This window comes from Cimex lectularius, unplaced genomic scaffold (assembly GCF_000648675.2).
Source record: "Cimex lectularius strain Harlan isolate CLEC.00 unplaced genomic scaffold, Clec_2.1 scaffold33, whole genome shotgun sequence".
Classification (NCBI taxonomy): domain Eukaryota; kingdom Metazoa; phylum Arthropoda; class Insecta; order Hemiptera; family Cimicidae; genus Cimex; species Cimex lectularius.
This window is the reverse complement of record NW_019392683.1, coordinates 2,487,761-2,501,271: the sequence shown is the minus strand read 5'-3', so window position 1 is coordinate 2,501,271 and position 13,511 is coordinate 2,487,761. Positions and strand designations below refer to the sequence as shown.

The following is a 13,511-nucleotide window of genomic DNA, read 5'->3' as shown; positions in this document are numbered from 1 at the left end:
GGAGAGAACATTGCCAAATCACTCCCCAAGATAAAATGGTCCAAAATCTTGGGGTTTGTGAACAGGTCCAAGAGGTTTATACACGTGGGCCGACCAAGTCCCGGACCTTTTAGGGTTTGGGGTACGAGTCTACCTAGGCATTTAACCTCGGGTCTTGGTCGCCCACCCTGCGTAATATATATATTATAAGGATGGACTTCATCCATGCCCAAATATTATTAGCAGACAGTCAGAGATCACCCAAAACCAGTTTAGCCTCCAATATTTACTTATAAGGATAGAATTCGCCCAAGACTATGCCACCCGTAGTAACTTACAAGGATAGACTTCCCCCAAGGCTAAATATGTCACCACTAATGATTTATAAAGATAGACTTCACCCAAGAGTAAGTAAGCCATCTGTAGTGACGTATGAGGATAGACTTCATCCAAGGCTAAATAAGCCAACAGTAGTGACTTTAGTGACTTATATGTATAGTCTTCACCGAAGGCTAAATAAGCCACCAGTAGTGGATAGAATTTACCCAAGGATAAATAAGCCAGAAGTAACTTACAATGGCTACATGTCACCCAAGGCACATGAGCCTCTATTGTTCATTGATAAGAATAGACTTCACCCAATTCCAAATGAGCCACCATCATTCTCTTATACAGATAAACTTCACCCAATGCCAATAGAACATTCGTAAGTTACTTGTTCTCTAATAGAGAAGTAAAAGGACAGACAAAATGAAACCCCTGATTCATTTATATGCACAGACATACACTTTATCCAAAGATCAGTGTTATCTGTTTCACTCTCCCAGTTTTTTTGGCGTGGTCTGTCGGTATAGGGTCTCCCTACCAAAGTGCGGAGATGGGGAAAGAAAGACCTCCATTAGTATCATATGGTAAGGACATATATCACCCAAAGACGAATGAAACTAAATTAGTCACTTATAATAAAGAAAGACTTCACCCAAAGCCATAAATATCTCAATTAGCCACTTATAAAGACAATACTCAAAACAAATTGCACAACCCAAAGAATAGTGTTATAATAAGAGTTGGATTTATTTACATCTATTTAGAAAAAAGTGGTATATATTTGTTTTTTACAAGCATTCTCATTTGTTATATTGTCGATTGCTTTAAGAGACATTGCAAGCAAGATGAAAAAATATTCTATAAGTAAACTACTGGTCAGCAATGATTATCGAGAGAGCCAAACTGAAACTTATAAAGACAGACTTCACCTGAAACCAAATGAACGTCCATTATTTAGAGATCAAATAATTAATCAATCATAGCTGTTTAAAGATTCTTACAAAATAAAAGAAAATCAAAACAGAAATAATTATCTCGAAAAATGATTAACTGAACAAGTGGACCATTAAAAAAAATCATTTAATACTTTTCAAATTTTATTTAACAACATTTTCAGCCATTTTTGCAAAGTCTAGAAACCTATATTGAAATATTTACAAAATGAATTGACACAAGTAAGCATTAATTACATATTCATGAAATATAAAATAAATACAAATTAGGCAATATAACTAGTTATTACTTAAAATGTCAACTGATCTGGAAAATTCAAATTTCACAATATAAAGTACATTCATCCTTGGTATTTTAATTAGTTACCAAAAAAAAGTTTTATTAGTGCACTCAATATTTTGAGTGGTAATTGGTAAAAAACTAAGGGAGTGTACTTGTACACCACAATAATAAATCCAATTTTGTAAAATTAGTTTCAAATATTTTAATCTATGTGGGTGTGTCCCATCTGCTTCTCTTAGCTCTTCTTTCCTTCAGAGGTCCCTTCACTGCCGGGGCCTTGGGCGCGCCTTCTGGGTTGTCTCGAGTCTGTTCCCAAGTATGATCCTCAGACGCAGTAAACTGTTTATTAAATAACAAAAGAAGAGTTAAGAAATTTCTATGGAATTTATTTAAAAAAAAAAAAATCAAAAGACATTACCTGACTTTGATACTGTGCCCTAAAAGCGGCTTTCATAGCGGATAACCTATCCATAACTGGCCCCCTTGAACTTTTAGACACAACTTCAGAAATGCTCACTGATGGGCGGGAATTCTTTATGTAAAATATATATATATTTGTTAGTTTTTTTGTTGTTTTTTTAAATTGGCATAATAACCACAACCACTTACGGTTTGCCCTTCTACACAGCCCAAACCAGGTCGTTCTCTAAATCCTAAGCCAGCTCCTCCGACATTCATTGATTTTCCTTTGCCAGTCTTAAACCTTGATTTTCTGAACCATGAGCTCTACAAAAAAAAATAAAAAATAAAATAAAATAAAAAAATTTGTAAAACGATCAATTCAATAATTTAAAAAGTTTATTCGGTGATCGTGAGATGCGGTCTGGTGTGACATAGGTTTTAGAAAAGCATTTTCTTTATCGTGCCAACGTTTCGATCTTTATTTGAGATCATCTTCAGGGCTCAAAGTGTTTGTTTTCTGTGTAGATGTGTCATTCTTGTCTGTCGTGTTGAGAGTGTCCTGTGAGTTCTAAAACCTACGTCACACCAGACCGCATTTCACGATCCCCGAATAATCATTGACTAACGGTCACTAAGCACCACGCAAAATTAAAAAAGTGTTAAACCTGGAGGGCTAGGTCGAGAAGCGGTTGCGGAACGTCTTGGTTGGCTCCTTCCAAATTTCTCACAAGGTGCCCTGCAAATTCTTTGTCGCCAGACGTCACTAAAGAATAAGCGCTGCCCTTTTGCCCTGCTCTTCCAGTTCTACCAATTCTATGGGTGTGCGTGTCTATGTCTCTAGCGAGGTCGTAATTTATCACAGTCCGTATGTGTGGAATGTCCAAACCACGGGCTAGAATAATAAAAATATAACCCTTTAAAACTATTCTGTGCAATTCGAGAATTGACTCACCAGCGACGTCAGTCGCGACAAGTATATCAACATCTTTTTTCTTAAATGCGGTTATTACACGATTTCTCTCAATTTGATCCATATCACCGTGCAACAGGAGAGTGTCAATTTCTTTCAGTTTGAGCTGGGTTGACAATTCTTCTGCATTAATCTGAAAATTTTTTACACAATTTTATAGTTACGAGACCTTTTTTATGCTTATTAAAGTACAATAATACATACCTTCTTTGTTACAAAAATAAGAATCGATCCTGTTGACTGAAAATCGACAAGGTGTGCTAGGAGCCAAGGAAACTTGTTCGATTGGAGCATAACGAGAACATGTTGGGTAACATCTTCGTTTGCTTCCCCACCAGCATCACCGTGAACGATTCGTACAGGATCGGTAAGCACATCTCTGGCGAGTTTCTCCACTTTTCTTTTAAAAGTCGCCGAAAACAACAGTGTTTGTCTATCCGGCCTAACATGATTGCAGATCGACCTTACTTGAGGTTCTTTAAAAAATAAATAAATAAAACAATAATTTAAAAAAAATTATATAAAATATTTGCGTTAAAACAAAATCGTACCAAAGCCCATATCGAACATACGGTCCGCTTCGTCCAAAACTAAGAACGTGACCCTTTGCAGATTTGTTACTTTCATCTTGACCAGATCAATCATCCTTCCAGGTGTAGCGACAACAATTTCGGCACCTTCTTCTAAGGCTTTTGATTGTTCCCATTTTGACCCTCCTCCGTATGCACACACCACATTGATGTTGTAAACTTTCCCAAACCTCTTAGCTTCTGTGTAAATCTTAACATCTCGTTTTGAGTTAAACTCTGCCTTTTCAGCATTTCATTTTTGTTTTTGTTTTTCAGTTTTTAAATACCTGTTGGGAAAGTTCTCTAGTGGGGGCTAAGATCAATCCGATCGGGCCGTCGCCCACACCTATCTCCTTCTGATCCATGATGTGGACAAGAAGGGGCCAGATAAATGCAGCTGTTTTACCGCTTCCAGTTTTTGCAATACCTATAATTGTGATTTGATAAGACAAATTTGAAACTCGCACAAAATAAAAATATATACCGATAATATCCCTTCCAGAAAGGGAAGCAGGTACTGCTTGAGTTTGAATCGGAGTCGGTTGAGTATATTCAGACTTTCGAATGGCTTTCATAAGGGCATCATCAAACCTAAAGAAATACAATTATCATTTGAATTTTTTGTTCCAGGTGAATCAGAATATTTTGATATATCACTTTTACTTACCCAAAATGTCCAAAACTTGTGACTGGGTTCGGTGGATGTGGACCAGAAACTCGAATTCCAAGGGTGTTCCTCAGTTCAGCTACCTTTTCAGCGTCCAACTTTGTAATGTCTTCGTGTTCCAAATAAAAGTTCTTCACAAAATCCTCATATTTAATCGTCGAATGGTCAATCGGTGGTAACGGGTCGATGATCTGAGGGACAACAGTATTGATCAATTGTACAAATTTTCAATATTTTCGTTTAAAACCTTCGATTTTTTGGGCGCAATTGGATTTCCGTCTTCATCATACTCTATTTCCACATCAGATTCATCATCTTGAAGGCCTGCTCTTGGATTCTCTTCCATATACCTGGAAAGTAATGTTAAAATAAAGACATATATGTTTTGACTAAAAAATTTGTACGAACCTATAATATGACTCCTCGACATCTTCTTCTTCTATGTCATCCCTGATACCTTTATTTTTATCAGCTTCAGTTGGAACGGTTGCTTTCGAACCCAGTTTCTGCACCTTAATAAAGAAAACAAAATCAATTTTTGCTTTTTTTTTTCTTAAATTTTCAATGCCTAACCTGATTTTCAATTCCAGCCATGTACGCATCCAATGGGTCTTCCTCGTCTGAATCTGACTGCTGCTGCCCCGTGGGGCTGCCAGGTGCTGGAATATAGACAAGTTTTGGTGTCTCATCCTCCTCATCAAAGTACCTAACATAACACAAGGTAATATTAGAACTGCATGGTACTTTAAAATACTCATTTTTCTATAAACACAACGATGTGATTCATTCTGATCATGTGTGCAATACATACTAAAGCACTACTAAACAAAGCGATGAGATTGCCATTTACACGTATATTAAGAGGAATATTGTGGCAGACCTTTTCAACAACCACCTTTATTTTGGAATATGGGAATAAGCACATATAATTAGCTCGTCATCACCAATGTCTTGGGGGAAGCAAAAAAACCTAAAGTTGAGTCGCCTCAGTTTAATAGAAAAGTGGTGTGAAAACATGGGCGTGAGAGTCAACCCGAACAAAACACACCAATACCTTTCACAAAGAGAAGGAAGCTTAATCTAAAAGCACCCTCTTTAAAAGATAAAATCTTTCTCCAGGAAAATGCAGTACCTTGGAATAGTAATAATACTAGAAAAAAAGCTTACCTGCAAGACAAAGCAATCGACAAGCAGCCAAAGATTTTTACAAACGAAAAAAAAAAATGTGCTACCTAAATACAACAATGTTCAGACCTTTGGTCATACTTGGATCCCTAGTTTGGTGTCCAAATGCCCTATTTTGGCAATGGAAGTGTCACTGGGGATTGACACTGTTGCATACATCCCGCAATTGGTGCAAACATAATGAACTTGTAGTGATCACTTTGTAAATAATATTGACCTAGATGTGAAACAGTGGGAAGGTGAAATGCATCTGACAGACCAAAATGATCAGAAATGACAAACCTACAGGTTCATCTTGCATCACATCCAAAGTGGAAACGTCAGAAAATAGAAACGTAAATGTAACTGTTGTTTGGTTGTCCAGATCATTCTGGCCAGATTATCCTCATTGGCTTTGTCTGTCAAAATTCTAATTGTAAGAATGACGCAGAACACACCTGACAGAACAAAATAGTATAAATAGGCAGACCAAAACGATCAGAAATGACAAACCTTCAGGTCTATCATGCATCAGACCCAAACAGGAATCTCAGAAAATAGAAATTTCGGATGTAACTATGGTTTGGTTTTCACCGATCATTCTGGCCACCTTATCCTCACTGGCTTTGCTGTCAAAATTCCAATTGTATGATAGAAAAAAAGTGGTGTCAGTGGTGACAACAGTTTTGGCGGTGACAAGGCGCTCATCACTGTATGATAAAGGTGCTGGGTTCAAATCTAGCAGCCCTGCATTCAAACCCGACATACTTACAAATGAGCTTCTTTTTTTCTTTTTTCCAAAAATAACCAGCACCCCTATAAAACCTTGTAGTTGAAATATTAGAATAAAAATAGCCCCATAATAAATAATTTAAAAAACGGAAGAAAAAAATTAGAACATCTGACAGAGAAAAATAGCAGAGATAAGTAGATGAAATAAATCAGAAACGACAAAACTATAGGTTCATCACGCATCAGACCCATAAAGGAATCTCAGGAAATAGAAATTTTGGATTTGTCATTTGGTTGTCTCTGATCATTCCGGTCATATTATCCTCGCTAGTTTTGCCTGTCAAAATTCTGGACAAAAGGTTTAATGCATCTGGCAAAATGATCAAAAATGACCAAACTACTGGTATATCACACATCAGTCACAACAAGGAATCTCAGAAAATAAAAATTTTAGATGTAACTATGATTTAAAATTCAAATCATAAGAAGGAAAAAAGTAGAACTCATATGCAGAATGCATCTGACAGAGCAAAATGACAAAGATAGGCAGGCCACAATGATCAGAAACGACCTAACTACCGGGTTCACCACACATCAAACACAACAATGGATCTCAGAAAATAGCAATTTTGGATCCAACCATTGCATCTGTCAGAAAGAAACAGCAGAAATAGGCAGACCAAAATGATCTGAAATGACCAAACTACCGGTATATCACATATCAGACACAACAAGGGAACTCAGAAAATAGAAATTTTGGATGTAACTGTGGTTTGGTTGGGCATCTGTGGTTGTAGCAGTTTAGGCGTTGGCATGGCGGTCATCACTGTAAGGTAAAGGTACCGGTTCAAATCTATCAGCCCTTAATTCCCCGAAATACTTACAAATGAACTTTTTTTTTAAACTGGCACCCTGAGGGTTCATAACATCATAGTTGCAATACCCTTGTTTTAAAAAAATAAATAAATAAAATATTTTTAAAAAATGCAGAACGCATCTGACAGAACAAAACAGAGGAAATAGGCAGGTCAAAATGATCAGAAATGACCAAACTGCCAGTACATCACATACCAGATACAACAAGGAATCTCAGAAAATAGAAATTTCGGATGTAATTGTTGGTTGGGTATATGTAACTGGTGGTCAAAACAGTTTAAGCAATGACATGGTGGTCATCACTGTAAGGAAAAGTACAGGGTTCAAATCTCAATAGGATCAACATACTTACAAATAGACTTTTTTTAATTGGCACTCTGAGGGTTCATAACCACATAGTTGAAATACCCCAGTTTAATTTTTTTTAAACATCCATTTGTAAGTATACTGGGTAGAATTAAGGGCTGATAGATTTCAGCCCGTTACCTTTATCTTACAGTGATTAGCGCCATGTCAATGCCTAAATTGTTGTGACCACCGACACCCAACCAAACCACAGTTACATCTAAAATTTATATTTTCTATTCTATTATCAGAAATGACAAACCTACATGTTCTTCATGCATCAGACCTAAAGAGGAATCACCAAGAAAAGAAATTTTGGATCTAACCAACGCATCTGTCAGACCAAAACAGCATAGATAGGCAGACCAAAATCATCAGTAACGGCCAAAATACAGGATTATCATGCATCGGACCCAATGAGGAAATCCCAGAAAATAGAAATGTCGATATAACTAGTTTGGCTACCTCTGATATTTCGGATTAACTTCGCTGGTTTTTTCTGTCAAAACATTGGAAAAGGATAGGAAGATCAGGATGATCATATTGCAATATAGAAAAAAAAATGTAAACTCTCTGATTTTGTGAAACCAAAGTAAATCTACTGCTGAATGTCATGTTTGTTCTGCTACTTTCTCTTTTTTTCCACTTCTTTATACTGTCACTTTTTATAAATGACGGTTCAGATTTTATGTTTACAACTACCTGGATTTCAAGTTTTAAATGCTTACCGTTAGTTCAATTAATTATTCTTTTTATGTAAGGTCTTGGTTGAGATGAAAACCCACAATCTTCGGCTCAGTACACCACTGCTCTAACCACTTGAGGTATCGTGACTTCGATCCACTCAGACACCAACTCCTCAACTCTCTCAGCCGAAGGTCGTGGGTTGGAATCCCGCTCGTGACGCTAAACTCTTTCATCTCAACCAAGACCATACTTAAAAATAATAATTAATTGAAACAATTAATATGGCCGATTAGACCACTAAACATAAATGGGCTCATAATTAAGTTGAAGAAGCACGACAGGAATTGTAAGAGCGTACACACTGACCCATGCCAACACGACGTTCCAATGAGAAGCTGGTTTTTAATGCCATTCAATTTTGTCGGGTTGTTTAATGCTTGAAATCCGAATGGTTGTACATAACAAATCTGTGAGTAGAACCAACATTTACAAAAATTCAATTTACATACTCATCTCACCTTCATCATTTCTATATCTTTATTGTTTTGTAAATATAATTTATAAGTTTTCTGATGTCTGCTGTGCAAGAAATAAAAATACTACGTTTTGTTTTCAAGGGTGATTAATAATAATATATTTATGTGCTTACTCTTCTTCAGTCTTTGACCTCTTCTTTGGTAGGCCCCAGGAGGCGGAGAGCGCGTTTTCTGTTATGGACGTCATCGTCGAATAGCCCTGCTTGCTGAGGGCCGCCGTCGGAGGCGGAGGCAGTGCCGCCGCCCTCTCGGCTTTGCTCATCAGCTGGAAGCCGAATTTGGGCTTCTCGTCGCCGCCCCTCTGGTAACTCATTTCATTTATCGGAATCGCCCTTTTTCCGATTCTATTGACATCAGTCCGAATACTTGGGACCCGGCACGGCGTTTGTCCAAAATGGAATCACACCGGACCTGCCTTCGAGGAGAAATTCTTTTCAAATAGGCCGGAGGAAGCGAAAATACACGGTTTATTTGTCGAGGATGGATAAACAAAATAATAACATGAGAAGTAAACACTAACAGCTCAAAGTAAAAGCAACCTTTATACGGAAGGTTAACAATTCATATGAACCGTCGAAAACTATACAAAACTGACTTGAATATCTATAAATAAAATTTCATTCTCACACCCCCCTACTCATAACGTTTTTTAACATAGAAAAAAATATTTTTTTAAAAACCAACAAAACAACTTTAGAATAAGCATTTATAAAATGCCGTAGCGGGCTTCAACAATCAATTGGCGCTTCTTTTCAAAACGAGACGCTAAGGAAAGTCCCAGTTTTAAGAGTTAGAAAGTTTTTAATCACTAACCAAATACTTTATTTATTTATTTGTTTAATGGGCAGCCACACTTGTTTTAATGTAAACAAGTAATAATTTACAATGTAAACTAATATTTACATCAGTGGGTTTTGTCAATCTACCTTTCAAAATGAGCCTTTTTGTGACTTTTGATAGTTCGTTAGTTTCAGAATGTATTTCTACATATTTTGACCAATTTTGGACCCAATTGGTACATGAGATCAAGTTAAAATAGTCGAATACCTCCTTCCCCGTCTTGCAACTCGCCCCTTAACCAGTAGGTTAAACTCGAAAAACCGGTAAAATGCGTACTTTTTCAAAAATTCTTTGGACTTATGATATTTGTTTAGTTTTAAAATGTATTTCTACATATTTTGACCAATTTTGGACTCGATTGGTAATGACATCAAGTGAAAATAGTCGAATACATCCATTCCCCAACTTGCAACTCGCTCCTCAACCGGTAGGCGAAATTCGAAAAACCAGTAAAAATACTTACTTTACTAATGAAAGTTCTAGTTTGTTAAATCACTCAAACAATAAAGTTGAAAGCAGAAAATTCTGCTAGAAAAAATTAAATATTTCCACTTTTCCATGAGTTTTTCTTGGAAAATAAACTGATCATTTGCAAATAATGCAAGAAGGCTTGGGGCAAGAGTGATCGGCCCTGGAACTAAACAATTTATTTAACGGGCAGCAACATTTTTTCATGTAAAAAAGTAACAAATTATAATGTAAACTTGTTAACGTTTTAATCAACTTTTTTACACCAATTGGTTTTATCAAGGTTGGAAACAGAAAGTTTACTATAAAAAAACTAAATATTTCCTATTTTCCATGGATTTTTCCTGGAAAATAAGCTAATCATTTATAAAGAATGCACGAAGCCCAGGGGAAGGAGTGATTTGTCCTGGAACCAAATAATTTATTTATTTATTTAATGGGCAGCCACACTTTTTATGTAAAAAAGTAACAGATTACAATGTAAACTAATATTTACATCAATTGGTTTTATCAAGGTTGAAATAGAAAGTTTACTATAAAAAACTAAATAATTCCTATTTTCCATGGATTTTTCCTGGAAAAAAAGCTGATCATTTATAAAGAATGCAAGAAGGCACAGGGGCAGGAGTGATCAGCCCTGGAATCAAATTATTCATTTACTTATTTATTTAACAGACAGCCTTTTTTATGTAAAACAGTAACAGTTTACAATGTTAACTAATATTGACATCAATTGAAGTAACAAAAGTTCTAGTTTGTTACCCAAATAAAGATCAAAACGTCGGCAAAAAATGAAAAAGGTATTTTTCTAAACTACCTCATTCCCGACCACCCCTTATAACCAACAAATTATAAAACAAGTCACTAAGAAACACACTTTAACATTATAATTTTTTACAAAAATTCAATGGATTGGTGAATTTGAAAGAATCACTCCGACCCTTCAACAATTGAAATGTAGAATGTATGGGTGGGAGATCTAGTCTACTCTACTAAGACAAACTAATAAATTCATTATCGTTAAAACCATAATTTTTAATATTGGAAGTAGAAGTTCATCTGGACAGAAGGCTATTCTGGAAGTACTACATAAATAAAAAGGTGGTCGAAGGATCTGCTAGTCTGAGTATGTATGTTCTATTACAAACCGCAAACCCAAAATAAGGACCAAACTAATTTATATCTCTATAATAATTTATAAATCTATCATAAGGCCCCTGGTCCTTTCTAGGTGCGAAATATGAACAGCAGCGTCTTCATCCAAAATAAAGTGGCTGCAAGTATTACAAAATAAAATATTGTGAATGGCAATAAGTGCCTAGTGGTACGTGAAGAACAACCAGATACACAAACTTCCAACCCCACAAGAAACAATTCACAGGAGATTCAACAAGTTCCATTCCGGACTTAGTAAAGTAAAATGTGCTGTCCTGTTCAAACTAGGAGGAAAAAAGGCAATACATCTGAAGCCACATATTCTACAAGACATTATTGTGATAAAGCCAAGTGGTCAATCTAATGTCTAAATTGTTAAATGTGAAATATTTCATACATGCACTAATGTAAAACTCTTTGCATGTAGTTGGGCTAGTGATTTTAATTTTTAAAAATTGATTGTTTAAAGCTTTTATTTTTTATCCGTGTAAATCATTAAAAATAGTTTCAAAGTCTTGATGTAGGTAAGGTATGTATTCCTCAAAAGATTGACAAAGAAACGGTGCTTTTTATTTTATTTCATTATTTNTTTTTTTTTTAATTACCCTTATCCCTGTTTTGTACATACAATTAAGGGAGACTCATGATAATCACTAGAAGAGCTTTACACACACAAAATAAGGAAAGGACTATGTTTTTATCTTATTATACTAGTTGTAATATTATATTAGTATATCATTATACTAAGTATTTTCAACTATACAACAGTTTCCTTCACAAAATATACACTAGATATTTAAGGACAATAATAAAACTATATTGACATTGTGATTTTTTACTATAAAATCAAATCAAACAGTTGTCTCAATTATTTTTAAAGTACTTCTCTTCCTCCTTCAATTCTAAAATCTCCTCGCTCACCTTCCACATTTGTTCTCCTAGTAATAAATTATCCGCTTGTCTGTGTTTACACCTTGACACCTATAAACCAATAATTATTATACTGAGCATAATAAATAACCAAGGATATTTCATACTTACTCTACAGTTTCGGAAGTATTGCCCAGTAACTGTCTGTAATTTTGGATCAAGCGCTACAGTCAGTATGGTCGCTGCTCCGTCCACAGGATCCTAATCAAATAAATAAACATAATTTTTGTTCATTTTTACTAATTTATGAACATACCTTCCCGTAAGTTTTTTCGATATTTTTCAGAATAAACCTTACAAACTCGATTTTTAATCTCTTCCAATGTGGAGCATTGATAAAACCTGGGTTTACAGTGTTTACCGTGATTCCTAAAAAATAATTAAACATAGAAATAGAATAATAAGTAATTAATGAATAGAACTCACCAGTATTTTTAAGTTTATGAGCGAGATAGTTTGCTGTGATAATATTAGCCAAATGAGTGTTGCAGAGAATTTTCCACGGGCAGTTTGATGTCTCATACTCTGTTTTGCTGAAATTGACTTTACCAAAATGATGACAACTCGAATTGACAAATATAATTTTTCCTGATCCACTTTCTTTCATTTTTCCTGCGCAAGATAACAATGAGCATTTTTGCATTTCTTCACTGGCTGGTTAAGTTCACCTAATAACAAATTGATGAGTAGAACTGATGAGAATTGGTTCACTTGCCAGCATAGTTGGAGATTATCGTCTGTCTTTATGTTTTCTATGATACCGATGCCAGCATTTAAAATAAGCATGTCTACCCTCTTCTCCCCTTCAGTTATTTCTTGTGCAAACTGCCTTACGCTCCACATTGAACTGAGGTCTATCCTTTTCACCTCAACATCGTCATTTCTTGTTTCTTTAATTATCTTGGCTAAAATTATAAATAGTCAATATCAAATTGATACCTGTCTATACTAATATCACCTTTAGCTAAATGAGCACTTCCAACATTCTTGCAGGCTAAGATAACCCTAGCACCACGGTAAGAAAGTTCTTTAGCAGCCTCAAAACCAATTCCTTAGGCACAATGTTTATAGACAGACAAGTAAAAAGAAAACCAAATTTGCGATACGTTTTCCACACATACATTAATAAAATACCTGTATTCGATCCAGTTATTATAACAGTTTTTCCATCAAGTCGACTATTGACTTCAAGCTTCCTGATTGATTTTTTCAAATAGAATTTCAACAATACAAAAGGAATTACAACCAACAAGAACCATACATTAAACAAAGTGTAGCGGAAAAATATAACGAATGCTTTCACTAATACACCCATTTTTTGCTATTTTAATTGGTCAAGTGTTGACAAAAATGTTAACATTCAGAAATATGCACCACTTTTGAATGAATGAGAATGAATAGTGTGAATAGCGATTATTGGGACAATCGGCTTAAAGGAAATGGAAGAAGACTATGCATAAAATTGAACAACAATACCATTGTTTGTTAATATTTTGACTGGTAATTACTTTTCTTCAAAACATAAGAATTGCTTCAACTTTATATATCCGTTAAACTGTTCTAACAATCTCGAAAATAATTTTAAAATGTTAAATGTTTCTAACATATTACATAGTTAGAGCCAGAAT

The 13,511-nt window shown here is 35.3% G+C and overlaps 2 protein-coding genes across 2 annotated transcripts; both read right to left on the bottom strand.

Annotated features, from left to right (window-relative positions):
- Positions 1–1,409: 1,409 nt before the first annotated feature.
- On the bottom strand, positions 1,410–9,085 carry LOC106662631 (ATP-dependent RNA helicase DDX42). Its single transcript, XM_014386848.2, has 14 exons — positions 8,604–9,085; positions 4,724–4,856; positions 4,559–4,662; positions 4,398–4,500; positions 4,151–4,341; positions 3,968–4,074; positions 3,771–3,910; positions 3,466–3,694; positions 3,119–3,390; positions 2,897–3,047; positions 2,610–2,836; positions 2,152–2,268; positions 1,961–2,074; positions 1,410–1,881 (listed from the first exon to the last, which is right to left on the bottom strand). The coding sequence occupies exons 1-14, from the start codon at positions 8,801–8,803 to the stop codon at positions 1,750–1,752; spliced, it is 2,220 nt and encodes a 739-aa protein (XP_014242334.1). The 5' UTR covers positions 8,804–9,085; the 3' UTR covers positions 1,410–1,749.
- Positions 9,086–11,772: 2,687 nt separating this feature from the next.
- LOC106662430 (retinol dehydrogenase 12-like) lies at positions 11,773–13,277 on the bottom strand. The gene is made up of 7 exons (XM_014386519.2): positions 13,018–13,277; positions 12,842–12,934; positions 12,552–12,788; positions 12,310–12,495; positions 12,140–12,252; positions 11,995–12,084; positions 11,773–11,934 (listed from the first exon to the last, which is right to left on the bottom strand). Exons 1-7 carry the CDS (start codon positions 13,196–13,198, stop codon positions 11,818–11,820), a joined length of 1,017 nt encoding a protein of 338 aa, XP_014242005.1. The 5' UTR covers positions 13,199–13,277; the 3' UTR covers positions 11,773–11,817.
- Between the last annotated feature and the right edge of the window lie 234 nt (positions 13,278–13,511).

What these genes read in the sequence shown, in the direction of transcription:
- LOC106662631 (XM_014386848.2), bottom strand. Translation starts at nt 8,803, where the DNA reads ATGAGTTACCAGAGGGGCGGCGACGAGAAGCCCAAATTCGGCTTCCAG. An exon ending in TATGTTCGATATGGGCTTTG is followed by an intron (nt 3,391 to 3,465) that starts GTACGATTTTGT and finishes TATTTTTTAAAG; the next exon opens with AACCTCAAGTAAGGTCGATC. An exon ending in TTATTTTTGTAACAAAGAAG is followed by an intron (nt 3,048 to 3,118) that starts GTATGTATTATT and finishes AAAAATTTTCAG; the next exon opens with ATTAATGCAGAAGAATTGTC.
- LOC106662430 (XM_014386519.2), bottom strand. Translation starts at nt 13,198, where the DNA reads ATGGGTGTATTAGTGAAAGCATTCGTTATATTTTTCCGCTACACTTTG. An exon ending in AATAACTGGATCGAATACAG is followed by an intron (nt 12,935 to 13,017) that starts GTATTTTATTAA and finishes ATTGTGCCTAAG; the next exon opens with GAATTGGTTTTGAGGCTGCT. An exon ending in AATACTTCCGAAACTGTAGA is followed by an intron (nt 11,935 to 11,994) that starts GTAAGTATGAAA and finishes ATTGGTTTATAG; the next exon opens with GTGTCAAGGTGTAAACACAG.